Source organism: Vicugna pacos, chromosome 32 (assembly GCF_048564905.1).
Source record: "Vicugna pacos chromosome 32, VicPac4, whole genome shotgun sequence".
NCBI lineage: Eukaryota > Metazoa > Chordata > Mammalia > Artiodactyla > Camelidae > Vicugna > Vicugna pacos.
Window position 1 is genome coordinate 1,368,024 of NC_133018.1, and position 25,460 is coordinate 1,393,483.

At 63.0% G+C, this 25,460-nt stretch overlaps 1 protein-coding gene across 1 annotated transcript; it reads left to right on the top strand.

The window, feature by feature from the left end:
• The first annotated feature begins 1,599 nt into the window (after positions 1 to 1,599).
• Positions 1,600 to 24,797, top strand: RTN4R (reticulon 4 receptor). Its single transcript, XM_072952961.1, has 2 exons — positions 1,600 to 1,775; positions 23,120 to 24,797. Exons 1-2 carry the CDS (start codon positions 1,754 to 1,756, stop codon positions 24,517 to 24,519), a joined length of 1,422 nt encoding a protein of 473 aa, XP_072809062.1. The 5' UTR covers positions 1,600 to 1,753; the 3' UTR covers positions 24,520 to 24,797.
• Positions 24,798 to 25,460: the final 663 nt, after the last annotated feature.

Below are 25,460 nucleotides of genomic sequence, written 5' to 3' on the forward strand. Positions count from 1 at the left end.
CTGGGGGGTCTTGGCTCTCTTCACCTCCTATGTGTCTGGGAATTGCATGCACTCCACAATGACCTGGAAAACCAAGACTGCGACAGGGGCAGCAAGGACGCAGCAGGCAGAGGTGTGGTCAGGGCCACAGAGCAGCAGCCAGAGGGGTCTGGGCAGTGTGGCCTCCACACCAGGCCAGAGGGCCAGCCTGGCATGGGCACGGCCATTGGTCTCCAGCCCAGGAGGCTGCTTGTGATTCTGTGCTGAGATGGGAGCACCGGGCTCAGACAGGTCCTACGTGCCCTGGGTGAGGCCAGTGGGCCTTGATTCCTGCGCTCTGCTGACCTCTCCCATGCCGCCTCCATAGTCAGGAGGCTTGGTTTGGTGGGGAGGCAGAGTGTACCAGGCTTCCCAGTCACCAAGTCCCTCAGATTCACATCACCAGGATGGGCTGGGTTCCCAGTTGGACCACCAAGACCTCAACCAGGATGCTCCAGTCACAGAGAGGGCCCAAGGCCTGCCCTGGGCATGGGATCCTACAGACTAGAACCAACTCTGCCAGCCAGTCCCCCGTCCATGTGACGCTCTTACCTGCCAGGCTGGTCCAGATCTGGCTGACCAGCTCCCAGCCTTCCTCCACGTGCAGGGCAGCCTGCAGGGACGCCGGCCTGGCAGCTGGCTGGAGATTCTGGGATGCACTCAGGAGCTTAGCTGTGAGGCCAGGTAGATCCCCATGCAGAAGATGGAGGTGGGATGCCTGTGCAGGTGTGCCTGGGGTGTGAGTGTGTGTCACTGGTTCTCTGGCACCTAACCTGGTTTTGTGGAGGTAGGAGTACTAAGCTAGTGGGCTCGAAGAGAAACTCCTGGGCTGGAGACCCCATTCCACAGGAGGGAACAGATGGAGGGGCACCTGTGGAGGTAGGAGCAGGACTGTGACTGAGTCCCCTCCCTGGGGTGGCACAGAGAGGGCCACAAAGACAGGTGGGGACCTCGGAAGTCTCTTGAGCTTTTTGTCTGTTTTCTAACTGAAAACTGGAGCATTGCTCCTTCAGCAAAGGGTTGCTGGGCAGGGGGGTTGGCCTCCAGGGTTTACTGAGGCGAGGAAGGGCGTGGGCCAGGCAGAGGCACACCTTGCATTCCCAGGCCTGCGGACAAAGCCCTTCGGGGAGCTGGTCGCTCGGGGACCCCCAAAACGCCGCCATCCCGGGCTGCCACGCCCTGGGCCCGCGCCCCCAGCCCGCTCGGGCCGGGCCGCCATCCCCGCGGTCGCCTGCAGAGGCCGCCGCCTCTTTAGAAACGCGCCGCCTTTGTCCGGGGCCGCGCGGCACTGCTGCACGGGGCGAGCTGAGCGCCTACCGCGGCCCGGCTCGCGCCCCCGGCCCGCGCCCCCGCCCGCGCCCCGCGCTCCGCGCCCCGTTCCCCTCCCGCCGGTCCGGCCCGGCCCGGCGCGCGCAGGTGGGCGCCCCGCCTGCCGCCAGGCCCCGCCCCGCCCCGCCCCCGCCCCGCCCGGCCCGGCCGGCGAGGACCCGGTGGAGCGCTCGCGCGTCAAACCACATGATCCCATAAAACATTCATCCGCTCCCGGCCCGCCGCCCTCGCCTCCGCGCCGCCGCCCGCCAGCCCAGCCGACCGGGCGGAGCGCGCAGCCTCGTCCCGCGGCCGGGCCGGGGCCGGGCCGGAGCGGCGGCGCCTGGATGCGGACCCGGCCGCGGGGAGACGGGCGCCGGCCCCGGAGCGACTTTCGGTCCCCGACGCGCCCTGCCCGACCCCTAAGATGAAGAGGGCGTCCGCCGGAGGTGAGTGCCGCGCCCGGGCGGGCCGGCGGGCGGGGACCCAGGCAGCCTCTCCCGAGACGCGGGGCGCGCCCGGGCTGCCGAGGCTGCGGAGGGTCACCGCGCGACAGCGAGGCCACCGCAGTGCCACCCCGGCCCCGGGAGGGCGGAGCCCGAGGCAGCAGGAAAAGTTGCCGCTTCCCAGGAAAGTTGGCGGCGGCGGTGGGGCCGGCGGCGGGGCTGGGGTGGGGGCTGCTGGCTGGAAGGGTGGGGTCCAGCCTCGGAGCGCCCCGGCCGCGAAGGGGTTAACGAGCAGGTCTGCAGAAGCGCGGGTACCGAGCAGGGGTGGGGGTGTCCAGCTGCCTCCATCCTTGCCCCGCGGACTCAGCCCAGGAGCGGTCGTTTTTTCTGGGGTCAGACCGCAGCAGGATGAATGGGGGCGTTGGCGACAGTAGAGGGCGTGGGGGGCGGGGCTGGGCCAGAGCTGTTCCCCCCCAGGGGACGGGCGTGGAAAGGCAGCAACCAAGCACCCCCTATCCGCAGCCTGAGAGCCCCTGCGGGCTCTGCTGAGGGGCACCAGAGATGCTGGGGCTCCCACCATCCCCTCCCTGGCAGCTCTCCTGGGACCCTTCCCCCTACCTGGGGTAAGGTCCTGGGAATGGGGCTGGGGGTGACCTCCTGCTGGGGGAGTTGGGCATGCCCTGCCTGGAGAGTGCTCCCCTGGTCCCCCTCCCCTCGATGCCCCGCTGATGTCCACGGTGCTGCAGGCTGCACACACGTTTCTTTGCACGTGCACGTGTCTACAAGGGCTGCACACTTGTACACCGCATGTGCACACACATGCCAGGCTGCCCTGTGTGCACGCGCACACATGCTGTGGGTGCACAACCATGTCCTCGCCCCCGCCTGCACGCCCACGGCCATGCATGCACATAGCAATGCCTGCTGTGGTCTCCACACTTGGCACACACTGGGGCCCCTCCAAGGGACCCATTCCCGTGCCTACATGCACGTGTGTTAAGGGGGAAGCGCTGGGCAACCGGAGCTCAGAGAGTGAGAAATGGGCTGCAGGACCCCGGCCCCACCTATGCCTCCTGCCGTGTGCTGGTATTTTCCTCCCCACTCCAAGGGCCCGTGGCCTGTGTGTGTGAACTCAGTATGCGTCTGCACGTGTGTCTCTGTTCGCATGACCACCGCGTGTTCCTGTGAGCACATCGGCATATGTCTCTTTGCCTCTGGCCGTGGGTGCCCCTGAGTGCCCAGGCAGGCGTGGCCAGGTTCTGCCCAAATCTCTAGCAGAGGCTCAGGGAGTGTGCCCCAGCCCAGGATGTGAGGCGGAAGGAATGTCCGATTCCTCCCCCGCCCCCATGCTGGGGCAATGTTGGCTGTTGCGGGCTGGGACCCACCTGGGCAAGGAAGGCCCATTCAGACCTCCAGGTCAACACCATGACAAACAGGCCAGTCCCCTGGCGTACTCTACAGTCTGCTGCTCGGTCCAGCTCAGGGCAGGTGTGTGCCCACCCTATGGCTGACCCAGAGTGACCTCAGGAAGGCTCTGCCCCGGGTGCCTGGGGGTCTCCATGCAAGAGCCTTCTTGGTGAGGGGTTCTGTGTTGTGTCACCTGCCTCAGGTGCTGTGTGGGGGTATGAGGTGAGGGTGCTGGTGACCCGCTCTCACTATGGTGAGGAGGAGCCCCCCCAGGGCTCCAAGAGGCAAGGCCACACAGGCTGCTCCCCCACCACCATCAGTGTTCTTATCTGTGGAATGAGGACAGCAGGTCATCCTTAGAGGGCGTGTGGGTGAAACAGAGGGGTGGCTCCCCTGGTGGGGCAGGCAGTGGAGGTGGCCACTCTCCCTTTCTAAGCCTCAGTCTTTCCATCTATAAACTGGGTACCGATTCCACTCCTGTTCCTGCTGAAGTGAGGGAGGAGCCAGCTCCCAGGTGAGGTCCTGAGTCAGGTGGTGTCACACCCAGATTCCACCTGGCAGAGGGCTGCTCACAACCCTGATTCCTGCGTGTGGCATGGCAGGAGAATAAGGCCTGCACGTGGGGCCTGGCTCAGCCACGGACCGTGATGTGACCTTGGGTGTGACACTTTACCTCTGCCTCAGTCTCCTCACCTGTGACGTAGGCCAGTAATCAGGCCTCCCTCAGGGTGGCTGGGGGCACTTAAGGGGTGAGGCCCCCATGGAGTTCTGACCCCAGTGCCTCTGTCTTCAAAATACTCAGAACACCCCTCCCCCAACTCGGCGGTTTCCACGCAGGGAAGCCCTCCAGGAGCCCTGGGTCTGCCAGTTGAACCCTCCCCCTCACCATCTGCAGATGGGGAAGTAAAGGCCCGTAGAGGTCACAGGGAGTTGGAGAAGGGGGTGGGCAGCTGGGGGGCAGGGAAGGAAAGTGGGCACCACGGGAGGTGTGAAGTGGCCCTCAATGTGGCCTCCGCACTGGGGCAGCATCTGTACTCTGCCCTTCTCCGGCGAGGGGCCTGCAGAACCCCCAGCCGTGGTTTCCCTGCGTGAGGAAACGGCCCGCTGGGGGCCCCTCGGTCAGGGTGGGCTCTCTCCCTGTGGTCATGGAGGAGGACAGCCTGGGCCGGCGGGTCCCAACAAGCGCGAGGGATTGCGGGGGGTCTACAGGAGAAGCGCTCGAGCTCTGGAGGCCAAGAGCTGCCCGGGGCTCATGGTGGGGCCGGGTTTGTTTGCTGTTATTCATTGCGAGTGACAGACAATGAGGGGCCGGCGTGTGCAGTGTGCCTCCTCCACACTCTCTGGACCCGAACTCACCCTCCCTCTGCTGACCCCGGGACCACCAGCACACTGGGCCGGCCCCTCCACGCCCCCTGCCCTGGCCTTTATTTGGGGCTTTGTGGCAAGGACCCTGTGGCAGCTGGTGCAGCAGGAGGGTCCCGGCCAGTGGGGGCAGAAGGAATTCACCCACAGGGCCGTGTTTCCTGCTTTCCTGGGCCTGTGGCCAGAAAGTCTCCATGGAGCCTCAGTCTGTGCATCTGGAAACAGGTCAGGAGCACGGAGCACAGGGAAGGTGTTCACGAAGGATGAGTGAATTGAACTGAAGTGAGTGTGGGAAGGAGTGAGTGTGAGTGACACTCCTGCCCCTGGGCCCCGTCGTGGGGCCGAGGGCTCTTGGCTGTGCACAGTCAGCGAAGTTCAGGCTGCCCCGTGCCCAGGGCTCTGACCTCTGGGTACCACCCCCCACTCCCACCCCATCCCCCGCCTCTCAGGGCCAGGCCTTGGCAGCCTCTCAGCCTCGGTGTCTCCCACCCTGTGGCCTGCCTGCTCCTGCGCCCTCCAGACACCCCACCCCAGACGCTGCCTTTGCTTTCACCCAGACACCAGTTCACTCATTTACTCACTCATTCCTGGCGGGTCAGACTCGCTCTGGGCCAGGCAGGTGGAGGGATGTGATCCTTGTGCACCTGAGTTTATAGGACAAAATGCTGTAAAGGACAGGTGGCCACAGAGCTGAAAATGGCAGCCCAGCCCGAGGGTGGGCAGGATGTCCACACCCCTGCCTGTCCCTATGCTGTCGCTGGAGTGTGTGGGCCCACCCGGGCCCCACCACACCCGGTGTTTTGTGCTGCAGTTTCTTCTTTTATCGCTGTATTTTAAACATTTTGCACGTCGGGAACTATTCTTGTGCATCATGGGTTTGCTGGTGTGTGTGGAATCCCTCCCCGAGGATGCACCATAATTTATTTATTTATCCAGAGCTGCCTTGGCCTCTCACTGCTATGTTTGTGCAACTGGACACTGGGAGACATGTCCTCCATGCGGGCCTCCAGGTCCCCCGGGGGCATGGTCATGTGCCCCTCCCCCAGCAGGCGATAAGGCCGGACCCCAGCCCCTCCCAGCCTCTTAAGGACTGGCCCCTCGGACCTCTCCCGCACCTGGGGTCACGTCTCTGCTGGTGGTGAGGAGTCCGCCTCCAGGAGTTGATCAGGATTCCACTGTGCTTCGCGGACAGTCCTTTGCAGCCGGCGCTTCGGGGCTGCAGCTCTCCTGCCCCTTCACTCATCCCCCGCGCCTGCCCTGCAGTGTCCCGACAGTCCTGTCACTGAGTGGGCCTGCGTCTTACCCTGTAGGGGATGGAGAATGGGCCAGGGAGGCCCTGTCCTACAGCCTTGCCCACCACCAACCCAGGACACAGGGCAGCCAGGCCCAGGAGGTGGAGCTGAAGGGCAGGGCTGTTGGCAGCCCTCCCAGAGGGGCCATGGGGGGTGCTGCATGTGCAGAGACCAGGGCCTAGGGTTGGCCCCGGTGGGCCTGGCAGGTGGTGAACCCTACCCAGGTCCTGGCACGTGGAGCTGGGCCAATGGCGACATGGGGAGCCCAGTGGAGGGACCAGGGTGTCAGGAGCTGACTCAGCTTTGTTCAGATAGCTGCTTGGTGCCTGGGGGGTGCTTCTTGGCCTAATGCCATCACAGATCATGCTCCATGGAATTGAGGTTCCACGAAATGTTGGTGGGGGTTGGACAAGGGTTTTGTGGTCAAGCAAATTTGGGCCTGGCTGGGTAAGAGGTGCTGACGGAGCTTCTTTACCGAGGGCATCTAAGGGCCTCCAGCTTGCGAGTGGGCGTGCCTCTGACAGGAGCCCCTGTATAACATGCTCGGGGCCTGGTGGGCCCAAGAACCCATTTTGGGAAACAGTGGCTGAGGTCCTTTGGAGGGCATTGGGGGACCTTTGGGCCCCCAGCATGGGCCCCAGGGATGGGTGGGCCATCTCCCATACCCTCGACCAGGCACCTAGTGGGTGGAGGGACTGAGCTCTCCTGGCAGCAAAGCAATGTGCAAATTTAACCTTTGGGTTTATGGCTCTATTTCTTTGCAGCAAATGTCACGGGAAATGTCAGGCTGAGGCTGAAGCTGACGGGTGAGGGGCCCATTGAGGAAGGGGGTGGAGTGCTGAGGGGCTCAGGCCAAGGCGGGGCTCTGAGCCCCCTCACCTCCTCCAGGGAGCCCTCTCAGATTGCCTCCAAGATTGCTTGGGCCCAGCATGGTGTCCATGGTCTGTCCCAGCCACTGTGACCTTGTCGAGATGTTGCCTTTATTTACCTCCTGCCAGAGCCCAGGTGGGGCGGGCTCGAGACCTGCCAAAATTCTCCCTACCCTGAAATCTGGGCAGCCGTTGGATCAGCCTTTGCAGCACCAGCTCGCTGTGTGACCTTGGGCAGCACCGCCCTTTCCTGGTCACCAGAGGCCGCGTCTGTGTCCGAAATCCAAGGCTGTTGACAGAGGCGGTGTTCCCAGCTCAGTGGGAAAACTCTCTGAATCCAAGGTGTACGAGGTGCTGGGCTCTAGGGGAGGTGGGTGGGGTGTGTGCAGGGCCAGTGGGGATGGGTTAGGCTCATGGCATCCTGGGCAGCTCCAGGCACATAGTAGGTGCTTAGTAAAGAGTAAGGGGCAAAGATTGGGCATGGAGGGTGGAGAAGGTCTCAGGGCCAGCTGGGAAGTCACAGCCCACAGACTCATTGGCCTCCTGGCTTCCCTGGAAGGGCCAGCTCTGAGGCCTCAGCCTGGCCCGTCAACAAGTTCCACTCTGGCCCTCAGGTCCCATGGTTTGTCAGCAAATGTTTGCTGCCTCCCTGCTGTGCACCAGACCCATGAGGATGAGTGGGGGTCTCGGGCTCCCGGGCTGCCCCCACCCAGCAGCTCCATACCACTTTCCCCTGCACATGCAGCTCTGCTCCACTGGGTGTCCTGAGTCCCCCAGATTTAGCCTGTCCAGTGGTGATCACCCCCGTACCACCTGCCTCTCCACCCCTACATCCAGGCCCAAGATCCAGAGTCCTGGCCACCTCCCTCTACCCTTCCCCAAAGGCAAGTACAACATCAAGGCTGACCCCACCCTGCCCACCCCCTTCTATCGCTCACTGAGGGCCTGCTGTGGACCGGACCCCTCCTGGGCCCATGGCCATGGACGCCCACAGCTCCTTGCCGGCCATCTCATCCTCCTTTCAGGCTTTGAGATGCTTTCCTAAAACATATTGCCAGCTGGGCACCTCCTGCCTACACTCTCCTGTGTCTATACCCCTAATGAGGCATGGACCAGAGATCTCATTCAGGAACGTCTCATCCACCCTGGCTCCCTGGTCCCAGCACCTGGCATGCATGCCTTTGTCTGCCTCCCCATGTCCACATCCCCAAGTCCAGCCCAGGCCTGGCACTGGGGTGCAGGGAGCCACAAAGGTGGGGTGGCCTCAGGTAGTGCCTGGAGTTAGCTCCCAGCAGTCGCAGGAGCCGGTGGTCCTAGCCCTTGCGGATGGCCATTGGCCATCAGGTGGCAGCAGGTGGGCGGCCCCCCTCCAGGGCATAGGTCTGGAGGGAGAGCAGAGGTGCCCACCTGTCGGAGAAGTGGTCTGGGGAGGGCAGGCGAGGACCTGGCATTGGGAGCCTGGGGCTTCAGCCCAGAGCCAGCTGTGCACCTGGCAGGTCACTCACCCTCTGAGCCTCCCTGTCGCATAGGAGGTTGAGAAGCGGGGGTCAGTGGTGAGTGCTGTCCACAGGGCCAGTCCAGCGCCCCTTCCTGTGCTGGTGGAGCTTCCTGCCCTGAGCTAGGACTTACTTACTATGGGATTAGAGGCTGGTGATGGGGCTTCCTGAGTCCCAGTGGGCAATGCGGCCCACCTCCTGGGGCCTCCTCAGATTCCCAAGTCTTCCCCAGCTGCCCTGCCCTGAGGACACCATGGTGGCCCTCAGGCAGGTGTGTGGTGAGTGTGGGCCTCACCATGCTGAACGCAGAGAGGCCCCGTCTGGGCCTCCCTTACCCCTTCCCACCAGCACTTCTGCGTGAGGTCCTTGCCGCCCGGCCCAAGGGGGTCTGTGATGTATATTTCATGCTGTGGCGACCCAGTGAGAAATGGGGCTGGGGGGCCAGAGTGGGATGGAGGTGGGAGGTGCAGGCCCTCAGGCAGGGACAGCAGCTGGGGGTGGGGGGGGGGCTGGGGCCCAGCAGGGGGCGGGGCAAGTGGGCACTGAGCCGGCCACGGCACTAACTTGGAAGGAGGTTCAGGGTCCCTCTCCCTTCACTGTGTGGAGACTTCACCCAGTGGCTCACTTTGCACCAACCAGCCTCTAGTGCCATGGGAAGGCGGTCTGGGTTCCTGCCTGGTCTTTGGGCAAAGCGGGGCCTGGGCAGCAGGGTGGTGGGCCACCTGTTCCCTTGGTGTGGCTTCTGGCCCAGAAGCATCTGCTGTCCCCAAAGATGCGGTTGGAAGCAAAATTCCAGAAAGACCAGTCCTGGCTGGCCACCACGTTAGAGGGTCTCGGGAGGGCTGTGGGGCCCAAGGTCGCACAGGACGCCCCGCAACCAGGTCTCCCACCTGCCTCCACAGCGCACCTGGCTAGGAACCTGGGAGTGGGCCCTGTACCCCAGCCCCCCTTCTCAAAGCCCAGCCACGCTCCCTCCCGCAGTCTCCTGCCTCTTGCCTCCATCTGCCTTGGTTGAGGCCTCCCTGCTCTCCCGGGACATGTCCAGCCCAGACTCGTCCTCAGAGAGCACAGAGCTGGCCAGTCACTCCCCATCCGGCCCCTGGCCCCAGGCTCCCTGGGGCCCCTGAGGGGTGAGGTCGTGTAAGGCAGTGGCTGGTGAGCCTGGTGGGGACAAGGCTGTTAGGTCTTCTTGGGGGCCAAGACCCCAGGGCCATTGAGGAAGCAGAAGGACTGTCACTGTCACCCTGGCGGTGAGCAGGACCCCTCCCAAGGTGGCCTTGCCCACATGACAGGGACTAATGGAGGGGCCAAGGAACGCCCTGGGGCTGTGGTTCCTGGGTGTGGCCTAGCAGGTGACACTCCGCCTTGGGCAGGACCCTCCCCACCCTGGCTTCTACCTCCATTCTCTCGACAGTGCTTTCTAGCATTCCTTTCAGACCAGCACCCCCGGGCAGCAGGGGCCTCTAATTCCTGTGACATGTTCTGCCCCCAAGCCCTCTGGGTCCCAGGGAGACACCCCAAAGGCCACGAGGTCCCAGAAGAGAAAAGTGCGAGTGTGGGTGCAGGCAGACTGATGAAAAGTCTGAGGCCTGGGCCCCCCACAGGGCCCCCACTGAGGCCACACTGGCCCTGGGTCTGAAAGAGGCACTGGAGCTGCTGGCCAAGGGGGAGGGGAGGGGGCGGGCCCCTGCTGGGAGCAGAAGCCCAGAGACTCTGGACGCCCGCTGCATGGGGCCGGGCCGCTGGGGCCACTGGGTGCCGGGAGGAGGGAGACAGGGTTCAGAGGAGGAGATTGTGAGGCCAGAGGGGTGCAGAGGGAGGGGTTCTGGAGCCAGGAGGATGGGGCAGGAGCTGTGGAGGCTGACAGCGGCATGCCCCAGCAGGAGGCTGGTCCGCTGCGCTATGCTCCCGGCCGTGTGACACGTGGCTCCTGCATTCCGGCCGTGTCCAGGCTGCCTTTCATCTCCCCACCTCAGCCCCAGTTTATGTCAGGCAGAGGCTGACACGGGGACAGGTGTGACAAGTGTCTGGCTTCCTGCTGGAAAATTGGCAAAAGAAAAACTCTCCCCATAAAGATATTCCATCTACATACCTCCTGGATGTCACCGAGAGGGCCCGTCACGGACAAGACAGATGGTGGCCCTAATGGACTCCATCCTTCACCTGCTGCTGGAGCCGTGGCCTGGCCCCCCAGGTGGCCTGAGGCGGGTGGTGGCCGGGGGGGGGGATCCGTGCCCTGCGGAGCCCTCCGTGATGCCAGGGCTGCCTGTCCCCACCCCCAGGTCACAGGAAGTCTGAGCAGTACGGCCATGCTCGTCAGCACACGGCCGTTGGGGGGGGGCAGAGTGTCCCTGGGGCGGGCGGTGGGAATTAGGGAGGGAAACCCTGTGGCTCATTTCCTGCTGGGTGGCTGGCACTGACACTGGGGGCTTCACTGTCCCCATACTGCCCCGAGGCCCAAGTGGGGTCAGGCACATCACTCGACAGGACCCCTACCTGATGCCCCTTCCCTGCCAAGACCCCGGCTAAGCTCCATGCGCTCTGTCTGCTCGCCTCCTCCCTCAGGGGCCCCACCTGGGCGAGTCCAGGGTTGGGGCAGGTTTGAAGATGGACACATTGGCTGTGGCTGGGGAGGGGAGTGGGTTGGGTGTGGTGCGGTTCTGAGAACCAGGCAGGCCTCCCAGAGCAGGTGCCGCCTGAGCAAAGGCCCATAGTGTAGGTCCTGGGCCAAGGTCAGTCTGGTCAGGCACCAGTGTGCCCTCCCTAGCTGTGGCTTGACATCCCTTGTCCCCTGTGCTCACCGACCCCACCTGGGCCCTGGCCTCCACACCCTGCGAGGTGGTCCTGTTGTCTCCACTTTTCAGCTGAGGAAACAGGTTCCCAGAGGTTGGGAGACCTGCCTAACCTGCCCACACCCCCACCCCATGGCAGAGCCAGCGCCCAATGCCCTCCCTTCTCCCATTGCCTTGTGGAGCCAGTGTGGTGGGCAGGGACCCCACAGCACACGGCTCTCGGAAGGGGCTCCCGCTGCCTGAGGACGGCCTCACCCACCCTTCCCTGGGCAGGCTGTCGCGTCCAGTGTCGACACACGAGACCAAACAGAGTGAACTAAAAACACTTCTGATTTTACTGGTTCGTGTGCATTGTAGAAAATCTGGAAAAATACACCAGGCTTTTAAGAAAGAAGCTATATTAGCTTACGCTGTCATAACAAAATACCACCGACCGGGGGCTTACACAACAGAAATGTGTTTTCTCACAATTCTGGAGGCGGGAGTCTGAGCCCAGGTGCGGCGGGGTCGGGCTCTGTGAGAGGGCGTCACGTGTGCTTGTGTGCAAGCAAGCTCACCAGGTGTCTCTTCCTACAAGGGCACTAATTCCATTGTGGGGCCCCTTCCTCACGCCCTCTCCTAAACCCAGACTCCACCTCCAGACGCCATCACGCTGGGGATCAGGGTTTCCGCCTATGAAATGGGGGACACAGAATCTCCCCTGTGAATTTGGGTGTGCTGACCTTCAGCCTGTAGCGGATGTGAACCTGCCCTCAGCATCAGGTGCCGGTGCCTCGCCCTGCAGGGAGTCGGTGCTCCGTGGACTCTCTGGGCCTGGACATCTTGAGGAATGATGTCTCTGCAGCCTCACGCTTCTTACACTCACATGACAGACATTTTAGCACCATCTGCTGTGCTGTCACCTGCCCTGGTCCTGCCCCAAGGAGCCCACAGCCCAGGGAGGCAACCAGCAGGAATGGGCAGTGCAGAGGCCTGCCAAGTTGACCATCAGAGGTGTGGAATGAAGGGGGCACCCTGGCAGTGGACAGAGGCAGGGGGTGTCAGGGCCCCCACCCCTGGGGATTTGTCAGGTTCTCAGAGCCAACCTCCCCGTTCACAGATGACAGACCCAGGCCTGAGAGGCAGAGGTTGCCGGCAGTGGCTGAGCTGAGCTGGGCGGCGTGGCTGCAGCCATGGAGGGTGAGGGGAGCAGCAGGAGGGTGGATGGTGGGCGACGAGCAGCCTGGCAGGGAGGCAACTGGCTCTTACAAATGCATCGAGCAGAAGGGGTACAGTGGTCTGGCCATCGGGCACTGCTCGGAGCAGGCTGGGCCTGTGGGGCTGGGGGCACCGGCCAGAGGCACGCCCTTCCCTGACGTCTACTGGCTCGTCACATGGGCTGACCTTGGCCCAGGGGGCCACACAGTGCAGGGTCAGTGTGAGGGAGGCCGTTACTTCACTCAGCGGTTATTGAGCGCCTGCTGTGTGCAACCCCTCAAACAGGCCATCTGCAGATGAGCAGGCGGAAGGGCCTTCCGGGCACCAGGCAGGGACCAAGTCTGTCTGACCCAGGCCTGGGCTCACGCTGGGGACCCTCATGTGTTGAGCTGTGAGGAGGGAATGGGGATGTGAAATCATTAGGAACATTTTTAGGAAAAAGACAAATGCCTTTTCAGGCTCCATAAAGTCAAGCTATGGCAGCCTGGGCAAGGAGGCAGGGAGGCTGGCCGAGTGCTGGGTCAGTCCCCTGCAGAGTGAGAGGCTGGGCTGCCCTGGTCCTCAGGGTCACATTCAGGGATGAGTGGAGTGTGGCTTGCAGATGGCCCCTGCCTCTGATTGCCCGGCCACGGTGGTCTCCAGCCTAACCCTTCCTCGGCCAAGGGGGCGTCATGCCCTGGGTCCGCTGGCCGGGGCAGGTGCTGAGGAAAGGAGGCCACCCTCTGTGCCCCGCCCCTAGGGCAGCCGGCCCCCTGCACGCTGGGAGCGCCTCGCACATCAGCCTCAGGAAGCAGCCAAAATACACTGACCTGTTTTTCCCAGAGGCAGCGGCGCCTGGTCTTCCCACCCTCGCTGGTGAGAAGCCGCCAACAATTTCCATCCCAAATTGATTTCAAATAAGGAAGAGTTATCACATACAATCATATAGGAATAATTTATCACTCGTTAATAAAAGAGCAATTACTTTTTCACGTCGCCCCTGTCTGCGTGCCGTGGGTTTGGATACAGAAACGCAGTCGGGGTTCTCGGAGAGGCCAAGGGGAGGCCAGTTTGTGCTCTGCCAAGATCAGAGGGAGCCCCCTCCAGGGGCTCAGGCCGCCCACCCCAGGGGCCCCGCTAGATCCCTGCTCCTGAGGGTCCCTGTCTGGGGTCGGGGGGTTGGGGCTGTGGACTGGGAGCAGGCAGGGCTGAGGAGGGGCTGCCCGGCAGCGGTGGGTGGGACTGTGGAAGGCCCAGCACACAGGTGGGGCTTCGGGTTGGAAGCTGTCCCTCCAAGAGTCTGGACTTCAGAGGCCTCTGGAGCCAAGCGCGTGGAGCGTCCCTGGAGGCAGGGCTGTCCTTGGCCACCCTTGGCTGCGCAGCGGAGGAGGAGCAGCCAGGCGCTGGCGGAGCACTGGGAGGCCTCGCGTGCTCTCGGTCCCACTCTCTCCCCCTGCACTTCGGAGCCGCCTGCGTCTAGCCCACGTGTGTCTGCACCTTCTAGCACAGACACTTTATTTTCTTCTTTTGATTTATCTCTGTTCCTGAGATTTCAGTGCCAAGCATGCAGTCTTTTAACAAAGGTAACACTGTGGTCAACCATGTCCTGCTCAGAGTTAAAACCTGCCCCCAGCCTGCCTCCAGCCAGCCGCTGTTGCCATGTCCCCGTCTTTCCAGGTGGTTACCGTCACGTTTCTGCAGTCGTTACCCCCGCCCCCTCTTCTCTAGCACATTCCCCAGCAGGGCTGTCCTGCGATCGTCATTTAAATTCATAACCAGTGTTTCCTAACCCAGGTCACATAGATGCTCTTCACCACCTGCTGACCTTCCCACTCTTGTGTGGCCTTTTGTTTTTCCCAGAGTTTACGGTTGACTTTGTCTTTTTTCTCTTGTTCCACCTGCCACCCTCATGTGCTCTGTCCTTTGCATGTCAGGCATTCTACTGCGTCTCTTGTTTCTCCCTGGCAGGCCTCACTCCAGGCCTATGTCCTGCTGGGCCCACCTGGGCCAGGCATGCGTGGCCCCCTCACAGCTGCCCACGACTGCCCTTCTTCACGCAATGTTTCCTGGGTCCCACGTTTTTCTCTTTCTGGGTTTATGTCCTGTTTTAGCTGAGGCACATCCTCAGCTAACTGAATAAGGAAGGCACAGTGAGGATCATCCTGTGAGCCCTTGAATGCTGCTAGTCTATTCAGGCTGGATTGGCCTGGTCCAGAATCTCGGGTGAAGATCGTTTCCCTAGGGTTTGAAGCCATTGCAGTTTTGCTGTCTCCTATCGCTTTTCCTCTCTGGGCCTCCAAGGCCTGAAACCACACTGTGAACGTCACGTGTTGTGCCAGGCACTCACCCAGCGCAGGGCCAGGTCGTCAGCTCCTGGAGGTTTTCTGGTATTATTTCTTTGACGACTTTCCCCTCTATGTTCTCTGTTTTCTTTCTGGAATTCCCTAATACAAATGCTGGGTCTATATTTGTCTTCTGAATCTCATCATTTTTCCCCATCTCTTTCTCTTTTTGCTTTTCTTTCTGCAAGGCTTCCTTGACCTTGTTTTCCAACCCTTCTATTGATTTGGGGGGTAATTTTAGCAATTTTATTTTTAACTTCCAGCCACTCTTCTTGTTTTCTGATAGCTCCTTGTGCATAGCACCCTGTTCTTGTTTGAAACCCCCTTCTATCCTTGTGAGGACGCCAAGTAGGTTTGTCCTGTTTCACCTGTTCTACTTCCTCTAGAGTCGCTTCCACTCTGTGGGCACTGGCACCTTTTCCAGACACCTGGTTTCCCGGTAGCATTTGCTAGGGGCACTGAAGGTATTTAGATGCTGCTCTGTTGAGACTGGGGCTTGTCCACTGGCAGGTGGTGGGTGGTCAGGCAGGAGCTGCCCTGGACACCCTGGAGGCCGAGGTGGAGGCCCTTCCTCTGGGCATTTCTCCAGCGGGCAGCCTTGTCACCCCATCCCTGCCCCTCGTAGTGTGTGTGCATCACCATCTTCAATCTGGGGATGGGTGAACAAAGGTCTCTTATGAGGCCCTTTGGTCCATGCTGGGGTCCACAGCTGTCTGAGCACCTCCTGTCTCCACTGGAGAGGCTGTTCTGGGCGCATTTGCAGCACAGCCTGGCTGTCGTGCCCTCCTCCCACCCAGGCACAGCCTCTTCTGGACAAAGCAGGGCTGCTAGGCCAGGTGGGGAGCGGCCTCAAGACTGCAGAGCGATCAGCATCACCACGGGGCCACCTCTGAGCTGTGGGCCTCTCCTCCCTGAGGAGTCACCTGAGACAGGCTGACCACAGTCAGAGCGCCCCACACCATCCTCCATGAGGCAGGATGCTGGCCACAAAGCCAGAGTCTGGGTGGAGGTGCTCAGTGGGGTTCCAGGCTGGAGGCATCTCAGGGCCCTGGGGAGGCCAATGCTGGCCTGTTGTCATCCTCATGTCACCAGTGTGGAGACAGCATCCCCAGCCACTCGGTGAGAGGGTACAGAGCCAGCATCTGAGCCCAGGGCTGCAGGGCCCTAGGGCCCACCTCAGGCAGCCCAAGGGGCAAAAGGCTTGGGTGGAGGATGATGCTCTCTGGGGTGGTCAGGGGGCTCAGAGCATGGGTTGGAGGGGAGGCTCCGCAGCTGACCCGCTGCACAGGACTGCCTTCCTTTCCTGTTATCTGGGTCCCTTGAGGCTCAGGGCCTGCCCTGGTCACCTGGTATGGCAGGAGAGGGGTCTTGGACCCTGTCCCTTGGCCGTGCTGTGGCCCCTGGTCACCTCACCTCGGTAAGCCTCAGAGCCCTTGTCTGCGGAGTGGGTTGATAGTCTTCCCTTCACCATGCTGTGGGGTGTGATGAAACCCCCTGGACTGAGGGAAGTCTGTGCCCCAGGCATTCCAGGGAGGCCGAGGACCCGTCCCCCTCTCCAGGCCCTTCCTCTGGCGCTGGGTGCTGTGGGAGGCTGGGGTATAAAGGGGGAGGACAGGGCCTCCTTAGGGGACAAGCTCATCCACGAAGGCCCTGCACAGCCTTCTGATGCTGGGAGGCTCAGGGCTGTCTGTTGTCTGCCCAGCGCAGGCCCACCACTCACCTCTGGGGTGGCGGGGGTCTTACCACAGCCCCTCCAAGCCAGTCCAATCGCCCCAGGACCCCACGCCCTCCTGGGGGCTCTGTGGCCAGGTCATGCAGAGGGTGACCCACTAGCACCACACCGTCCACTTGGGCTGGGAGGAGGGCACACGACAAGTCGGTTCTGACACACTTCCCAAGATGTCAGGATTCAGGCTGACAGGATGTCCCCGTTAAGAACAAAGACATAGTGAAGGTGGGACAGCCCGGTCCAGGAAAGGAGAGGCACGGGCGTGCAGGGTCTTCTCACAAACGGGCATCCCCGGACCTTCCTGTGGACAGACAGCCACCTGGATGTGGTGACCTCTGCCAGTGGTGACACGAATGGGAGCATCTCGGGCTGAGGGTCCCGGACCCCCCAGTTGCCTCTGGCCATGGGTGCTCAGCAGGCCCTGCTGGTCCCCCCGACATGGTCCCAGCTGGCACTGTCCCAACCCTCGCCAGCCCAGCTTAATTTCAAAGCCCCCAAGCACCCCACCACCGTTATTATGCCCACTGCGAGGCCCAAGCTGCCTGGTCAAGAGTGTATGCGAGAGTTCCACTCTCCTGGGATGGGGAAGGTGAGCTCCAGTTCACTGCTCCCTCCAGACAGGGCTAGTCGCTGCAGCCGCCGCCACCGAGGGTGGGACTGGCCGGTTCCTGGGTGAGCAGGCAAGGGCCTCCGCAGACCTGCGTTTATCTTTCCATGGCCAGACAGATCCTGCTCGGGCAGAGGCTGACGCCTGCCTTGCTGGTGGTGTTGACTAGTGCTGAGGGCTCAGGACACGTGGGAGTGTGCACACTCGTCGACTCTCACTGCAGAGGACGGCAGACCCCCTGCCCTGGCTCCTGGGAGGGGCTCCCATGTCTGTCTGGCCTCGTCACAGCAACCCTGCTGCTGTGTGGCTGACTCAGCTCTGTTCCCTGACTCACCCAGGTCCCAGCAGCACAAGCCCTGGGACTGCGCTCCTACTGTGCGCTCCCTGAGTGTGCACCCCAAGTGTCCCTGAGTCTCCCATAGTGTCCCCCAAGTGTCTCCCCAAATTCATTCTCCTGCACCTCATCTGCCCTGTCCGAGGCTGACGCTCTGGGCCTCACAGGAGTGGTCGGCTTCCTATAAGCGGCAGATGCGGGTTCCCAGGAGGAGGTGGGACTAGACTGGGGAGAAGGCAGGACCCAGCACTGTTGGCCCTGCCAAGCAAGACACCCAGTCCTGGATAGGAGCTGGCAGTGGACAGGGATCGGGGCAGACAGGTGAGCGTGGTGGCAGGTGTATGGCAGTAGGTCCCGGGCCCTGGCACTGGGGGTGCCCCTTTTCTGAGCCTCCCCAGGGGCAGGGCATGACAGCCACTGGCCGGTTTCTCATTAGCATCCTGTGGGGACTCAAGCCTACACGCACCGCCAGATTAAATTAGCTTCAGGACCCTGATGAGCTGGTCGTGGAGGCAGAATTCTCCAGGTAATTAGGCAGCAGGCATTTGTTGGTGGCCTGATGAAATTGGGGGGGGGGGGGTCCAGCCTCTGTGGGGGAGGGAATGCCGGCTGCGTCTTTGGAATGAGGGTGGATGTGGCCTACACTGGCAGCATCCTGGGGCTGGACGAGCCTCCAGGTGCTGGTGACATCAGCCTTACATATGAGGCTCCCTGGGTGGGGGCTGAGAAGGTGGGCGTCAGGTGAAGAGCATGAGGGCTGGGCAGGGTGAGGTTCCAGGCTGCAGTCCAGCCTTGGCCAAGGATGGACTCCTGAGGCTTGGTCGTCAGAGGTCCTGCCCATCAGAGGGTCTTGGATCTTCACCCTGGCGGCGGGCTTCTGTCTGGGGCCCCATCAGGCCCTTGTGGCCCCTTTGATCCCCCATGTGGCACATGGTCAGTCCACTCCTGGACCGCAGGTATCACAAGCCAGGACCACATCCTTATCTCGTGCCTGCAGTGCCCAGTGCGGTCCCTACCACAGGGTCCCCCTCAGGAACATGATTGTGGGTGAGCTCTGCATCCAAGGCTTCCAGCTCTGGCTGGGCCAGGCCCCCTGGCAACTCCCAGGTGCTGTGTTGGCTTGAAATTTGGGGTTCAGGGTGGGGCTGATGGGTAAGTTTGGGTAGAAGTGCTTTAACTCTTTAGTGCCCAGCAAAGCCTTTCAGCAACTGGATACTATGGGGTCAGGAATCCTACCAGCTCTTGGGTTGTGAACAAGTGGCCTCCCCACCAAACCTCATTTTCTTCACCTGTAAAATGTAGATAAACTGGACTCCCAGAGAGTTCAGAGACAGAGAGGCTCAGCCTTGGCTTGGTCTGCTCGCCCCAGTTCTGCCCACGTCTCATGTGACCTCAGGTAGGCTCTGCCCACGGTGGGCCTCCATTTCCCCCACTGCACGCAGCTTGGCCTGGTGCTTGGAACTGCTCAGCCCTGCATCCAGTACCCTCCTGCCATGGTGGGTCACCTTGCCCATTACCGACCTGGCCAGCCCACCTGCCCTGCCCCTGCAGCCACCACCCCAGAAAGATCAGTAAGGAACAAGGCTTGTGGGGCACAGCGGCAGGGGGCGGGTGGTGTGGGGCCCCACAGAGCTGCTACCACCCTCCCCCCTGCACCTGCAGCCGGAGAAAGCCGGGAGACGCCCCGGCCACACGTGCTGCCCCGCACATGTCTGTGCCTGGAGGACGGACGGAAGGTGGGTGGGTGGTGAGTATGAGAAGCAGTGACGACCGAGGGGAGACAGATGGACGACGGGGGCGGGCGGGTGAGCCCGTTACTGGTGGGGGGCCAGCACTGGGGAGGGGTGTGAGTGCAGCCGTGCCGGGGAGCTTTGACCCTCTGTGGTGTTCCCCACCCCCGCCCAGAGCTATTTCTGGCTTCGCTGTGCCGAGCTGTGGCCGCCTGCTCTGCCCGTAACCGCGGTCTGTGACATGACCCTTCACGGGTCCCGAGCCGGCGGATGTCCTAGCTGGGCTGCAGCCACTGGCTCCTTCACAGCCTGCTGACCCCAGCCTCCTTGGGGGCAGGCAGCAGCTCAGAGCCTCCCAGGACATGTCCACCTCAAGCCGCCAATGGCACAGGACCCCTCCTGTGCCGCCAGAGCCTGTCCCGCCCTCACAGCCCAGGCCCATTCCTTCCGTGGCCACACAGGGGCCACTGTTCAGCCTGGGGCTGGAGGTGGCCCTGTGTCTCCTGTGCTCGCCCGCCTTTCCTCCTGGACCGGCTCCAGGTGGGAACAGGCCATGGCGTAACTGCTCACTGCCTCAGTTTTCTAATCTGTAAAATGAGCTCATGATACCTCCCCAAAATCTGATTCTTACACAGCTCTGACTCACACTTTTTTTATACCAGCTGATGGACCCTCCTAATGACCCCTGAAGTGGGTGTTACAGCCACCCCATAGCAGTGGGGAGGCATTGAGGCCCAAAGGCTCCGGGCCTCCAAGGCTGCCAGCCTAGCGCCATTGCCATGGCCTCACCAGTGGGGACAGAGGCGTCCCCATTGGACCTCAGGGCAGCTGTAACCCTGCAACCTCAGCCCAGGCTGGGGGCCCTGGGAGTGGTGGGGGCCAGGGAACACACCAAAGACCTCCTGTGCCTGCAGCCTCCTGCACTCCCTGTTTCTGAGCTGCTGACCTCGGCCGCCGTCTGCCCACCGTCCACTGGCTCCTGCGGGTGAATCCCGAGAAGCCTCCTGCCCCTCCTGGCTCCCCTCCCTACTGCTCCCCCGCCTCCTCCCCGCTCCACCTTCCTTCCCGCCCTCTGCAGAGACCGTGGAGTGAACCCAGGCCCTTTGCTGCCCAGGAGCTGGGCAGGTGAGCAGTGCAGATGCCCTGGGGCCACGCCCAGGCCTGATGCCTCCAGCCTCCTGGGCCTGAAGGAGAGGCCCTGAGCGGTCTGGTGACTGTCCCCCAACCCCCAAGGCAAGAGTATCCGGTCCTCTCCCAGCCGCAGCACTCGTGCCCCGACCACTGCTCCAGAGCAGACGTTCCCTGTGTGACCATGTATGAGAGCCAGGCCGGCAGGGCTGTTTCCTTACCACGTATGCCAGGAGGCAAGCCCCCGCTGGGTGCAAATAGGAGGTGGGGCTGGGGAGCAGGTGGCCAGCTAGAGCCAGTGGGCAGCTTCAGGGAGAGAAAGGAGAGGCAGGTGAGGCAGGGCCCTGCCTAGGGGCCCCTGATGAGTGGACGGGATCAGTGAGGGAGCAAACCTGGTGGCTAGAGAGTGGCCGGCAGGCTCAGGGGGCTGTAGAAGCCAGGGAGGTCTGGGCCTGGTCAGGGTGGTGGGGGGCGATGGACTGAGAGGATAGGCAGGGGGATGGGATGGGGGCCATGGATGGGGAGGCCTTTTAGGTTGGGCAGGATTAGGTGAGTGATGGGGTCCACCCCTGGGCTGGGGCCGAGGAGATGCCCTCCCACTACCTGGCAGGGGCCTGCTTTCCGGAACCCCTGCTGTGAATGTGCGCACATGCCGCAAAGTTGGGTTTGATTATCTCATAAAAAGATGCCCCCTCTGCTTGCTCAGCAGAGGGGTTGCCATGGAGACCAGCGGGCAGGCCCCAAGAGGGGCCAGGCTGGAGCCAATTACTGTGGCCAAGGCAAGGGGAGAGCCCACCGCCGGCCGCCGTGCTGACAGCAGGGCCCCTGCGGAGGGACCGACACTCAGAAGTGGGTTTCTAAAAGGCAGTTGGCTCCGCGGGAGCGGCTATGTCTGCGCTTGAGGCCGCTTCCTGGCAGGGCTGTGCCATGTGGCCTCTCTGACACTCGCCCCCACGGCGTGGCTCAGGCCTCATGTGGGGCAATCGTAAAGTGGGCAGGGCCCCGAGCCCATGGCTTCCGGCCTTCTGGAAGCCCAGGTTTGGGGAGGATGGAGGGGTCGGCCATTCTGGCGGTCAGCTGACCCCAGCAACAGCCGAGCTCACAGCCCGTGGCTTCAGGCCTGGGAGCCATGGGTCAGGGTACAATGGTAGCCCAGTTCGGTCGGTGACGTGGCTGCTGACATAGCCAGGTTGGTGGTGAGGTCCAGACTCTGGCCGGGGAGTACCGGGGCCCCCAGCGCACTCGCCCCAGGCAGTCCTCTGGGGCAGGCAGTACTGCTTTCATAGCACGCGGACGTACCGTGACAGCCATGAGGTGTGGTGGGGGCTGCACAGTCAGGCCTGGCTGTCCAGAGAGGCCCACACAGAGAGGGCCGGGAGAGGCTCCCAGCAGTTTAAATAGAACAGCGGGCTGAGGTGCCCCCTCATGGCCTCCTGTGCGTGGCCAGCCCAGAGAGGGGCGCCCAGGGCTTAGGGATCCTGGGGCTGCCATGTCCCCAACAGCCCACAAATGGCCCAGCCCTGGTGGCCAGCAGAGCACAGGGGACAGAGGGGGCCCCTAGGCTGTGGGGAGGACGTGCTCCTTGTGACGGCGGGGAGGGCCGGGCTTGCTGAAGCTCTGGGCTTGGGGTGAGCATGTGCACGGGCCCAGGCAGAGGACCTAGTTAGTGGGCAGGGGGCCCCAAGGTCATGGTTCTGGGTAGGGGAAGCTGGCCTGTGGCCCTCTCCTTTCTCCCTTCTGGCTCCAGCTCCAGCACTTAGCTGGCCTCGTGTCTGCAGAGTCCTGCTCTCAGCTAGCTGCCAAGGAAGGTGTTAGCTGTCAGCGCAGGTGGTAGCTGATAACTGGAGTGTTCACTGATAAGCCATAACCCTCCCAGGGTTTCACATTTTAATAGACTCACTCCTGAAGGCAGAAAGAGTCTTCGGCATTCAAAGAGGTGGCTCTAACGGTGGGCTGATAGGCTGTGAGCTCAGTACTGGGCATATGGCCCTGCTGGTGAGACCAGGCTGGGTTCAGCACCCCAGGAGGGGTCCTGCCTGGCCTGGTCTTCAGTGAGGCCCCAAGATGGGGAGGGAAGAGGGGAGATGCACCCCTGGGGCTGGGGCGGAACCTGCTGGGAGCATGTCTGGGCAGGAGGGTTGAGGGCAGCTGGGATAGGCAGAGACTGGCTGGGAAGGAGCGAGCTCCTTGCCCTGAGGAGGAGATCAAGCAGAGAATGAGGCCGAGGGGCGGAGGCTGCAGGAGGTGTCCCTGTAAGGACAGTGTGGGGGAGGGAGCAGCCTGCCTGGAGTGGCTACTGGGGCAGGCTGCATGTGTTCCCCGACCCCCAGCCTGGGCCCACCTGCCCTCTTGTCCCTGCCTTCGGCACTGGCTCTGATTCTATGATGACCGAGTTGCTCCTGCGCCTAGGGTAGCTGGGGCAATTTCCCGGTGGGCGCCAGACCTCCGCAGGAGGGCCACGGACGGGGCTGTGGGTCCTGGCTCCACCAAGGCCCATACAGTTCCTTCATTAAAGTACAGCTCCCCGAGGTGGTGATGCCCCCTCAGAATCCAGGCAGCCCTGGGCCTCAGGGGTTCCAGGGGGCCTGGGCAGGGCACAGGGTCTGAGCTGCAACCTCAGTTGAGCTAAAGCTCGAGCCAGCCTTGTCCTCGAGTGTTTGCCAGGAGCCTCTGTCCAGCCAGGCCTGTGGGCTGAAGGGGCAGAGACAGGCTAGGACAGCACTGGGATGGACAGGGACAGTGGGCAGGCCCAAGAGGGCTGGCTCTGTGTTAGCTAGAGTCCCGAGGAGGTGTCTGCAGGCTTGCACGTCTGTCCCAAGAGGCCTTCACGTGTGCCTCGGTCGTGGGGGGTGTGGGCCTGTTAGCGCGTGTATGTTGGAGCACCAGGCGGGGTGACGTGGGTGTGTGCAGGTGGGTTCCCCATGAGAAGTATGTGACCCCTGGCTGTTTTGATGCAGCAGTTTCTGCATGTCCAGTGAAGCAGGGATCACAGCACCTGAACTCCTAGGGCAGCGGTGCATCCTGGGCTCACCCCAGCCTCTCAGGGCCCCCTGCCCACTAACCACCCTCTGCTCTGCCTGCAGGGAGCCAGCTGCTGGCCTGGGTGCTGTGGCTGCAGGCGTGGCGGGTGGCGGCGCCGTGCCCAGGTGCCTGCGTGTGCTACAACGAGCCCAAGGTGACCACAAGCTGCCCGCAGCAGGGTCTCCAGGCCGTGCCCGCTGACATCCCAGCCGCCAGCCAGCGCGTCTTCCTGCATGGCAACCGCATCACATACGTGCCAGCCGCCAGCTTCCGCGCCTGCCGCAACCTCACCATCCTGTGGCTGCACTCGAATGCGCTGGCCCGCATCGATGCCGCCGCCTTCACCGGCCTGGCGCTCCTCGAGCAGCTGGACCTCAGCGACAATGCACAGCTGCGTGCTGTGGATCCCACCACGTTCCACGGCCTGGGCCGCCTGCACACGCTGCACCTGGACCGCTGCGGCCTGCAGGAGCTGGGCCCCGGGCTGTTCCGTGGCCTGGCCGCCCTGCAGTACCTCTACCTGCAAGACAACGGGCTGCAGGCGCTCCCCGATGACGCCTTCCAAGACCTGGGCAACCTCACACACCTCTTCCTGCATGGCAACCGCATCCCCAGCGTGCCCGAGCGCGCCTTCCGCGGCCTGCACAGCCTCGACCGCCTCCTGCTGCACCAGAACCGCGTGGCCCGCGTGCACCCGCGCGCCTTCCGTGACCTCGGCCGCCTCATGACGCTCTACCTGTTTGCCAACAACCTCTCTGCGCTGCCCGCGGAGGCCCTGGCGCCCCTGCGTGCCCTGCAGTACCTGCGGCTCAATGACAACCCCTGGGTGTGCGACTGCCGGGCGCGCCCGCTCTGGGCCTGGCTGCAGCAGTTCCGCGGCTCGTCGTCCGAGGTGCCCTGCAGCCTGCCCCCACGCCTGGCCGGCCGCGACCTCAAGCGCCTGGCCGCCACCGACCTGGAGGGCTGCGCTGTGGCCGCTCGGCCCTCCCGTCCCATCCGGACCGGCGGGCCTGCCGACGAGGAGCCACTGGGGCTACCCAAGTGCTGCCAGCCGGACGCTGCGGACAAGGCCTCGGTGCTGGAGGCCGGGAGGCCGGCCTCGGCCGGCAATGCGCTCAAGGGACGCGTGCCAGCAGGCGACAGCCCGCCAGGCAACGGCTCGGGCCCAAGACACATCAACGACTCCCCGTTCGGGACTCTGCCTGGCTCGGCCGAGCCCCCGCTGACTGCAGTGCGGCCCGAGGGCTCCGAGCCCCCAGGCCCTCCCACCACTGGCCCTCGCCGGCGGCCGGGCTGTTCCCGCAAGAACCGCACACGCAGCCAGTGCCGTCTGGGCCAGGTGGGCAGTGGGGGCGGCGGGGCTGGCGAGGTGGAGGGCTCCGGCTCCCTGCCCGGCCTCGCCGGCAGCCTCGCCCCGCTGGGCCTCGCGCTGGTGCTGTGGACGGTGCTTAGGCCCTGCTGACCGGCCACCAACCACGAGGCTCCCCCCAGCAGCCAGGTGTGTGTACATACGGGGTCCCTTCCACGCCACCAGCCAGCACCGGTGGCAGACCCTCCCTGACGGATGCCTTCCGCCCGCCCACCCCCTCCTGTCTCCACCCCATCATGTTTACAGGGTGCGGTAGGGGCGTTTGTTCCAGAACGCCGCCTCCCGCCCGGATCGCGGTATATAGAGATATGCATTTTATTTTACTTGTGTAAAAATATCGGACGACGTGGAATAAAGAGCTCTTTTCTTAAGCTATGGCGTCTCAGGCTGGGGATGCTGTGAGCCATGAGAGGCGGGCGGGCCCTGGAGGTGCAGCCCTGCCCCAGGCATGGGCACGTGGAGGCTCAGGACGGGGCACAGTTGCCAAGAGGTGCAGCACCCCTGATGGCCACCAGGGATTTGTGGTGCCTGCCCCCACCCCCGGCCGTGAACACTGACATCAGTGTACCTTGACCACCTCCCTTCTGGCTGGGTTGACAAAGGTGTCCAGAGAGAGGTATGTGTCCTGCACAGACCATGTGCTAGGCCCATAGGAGCCAGATGAGGCTGCCTTTGTGGGGACATGTGCTCTGGGGTCACATAGAGTCCCTAGAGGTGCCAGCCCAGCCCCAGCTGCCGCCAGCTCCCATGTGGGTTGAGGTGGTCCCAGGAGGAGCCTGAGGTCCAGGAGGACCCTGTGCAGGTGGGCTAGGGTAGCCCTGGTGAAGAGCTGGGAGGTGAGGCTGCCCCCACTCTGAAGCCTGACAGGGACCACGTGCCACCTCACATCACGGCCTGTGGTCTCATGCCAGAAGCACAGACATGCCTGTACCATCCCACACCACATGCACACATGCACGCACACGTGTGCTCACACAGAGCACACACAGCGCAGGCAAAAATACGCACACATTCGTTTTCTCAAGGCCTGGGCT

Bases quoted from the DNA above. Each gene is read 5' to 3' on its own strand.
- RTN4R (XM_072952961.1), top strand. From the start codon at position 1,754: ATGAAGAGGGCGTCCGCCGGAG. The intron at 1,776-23,119 runs GTGAGTGCCGCG...CTCTGCCTGCAG, and splicing joins GAAGAGGGCGTCCGCCGGAG to GGAGCCAGCTGCTGGCCTGG.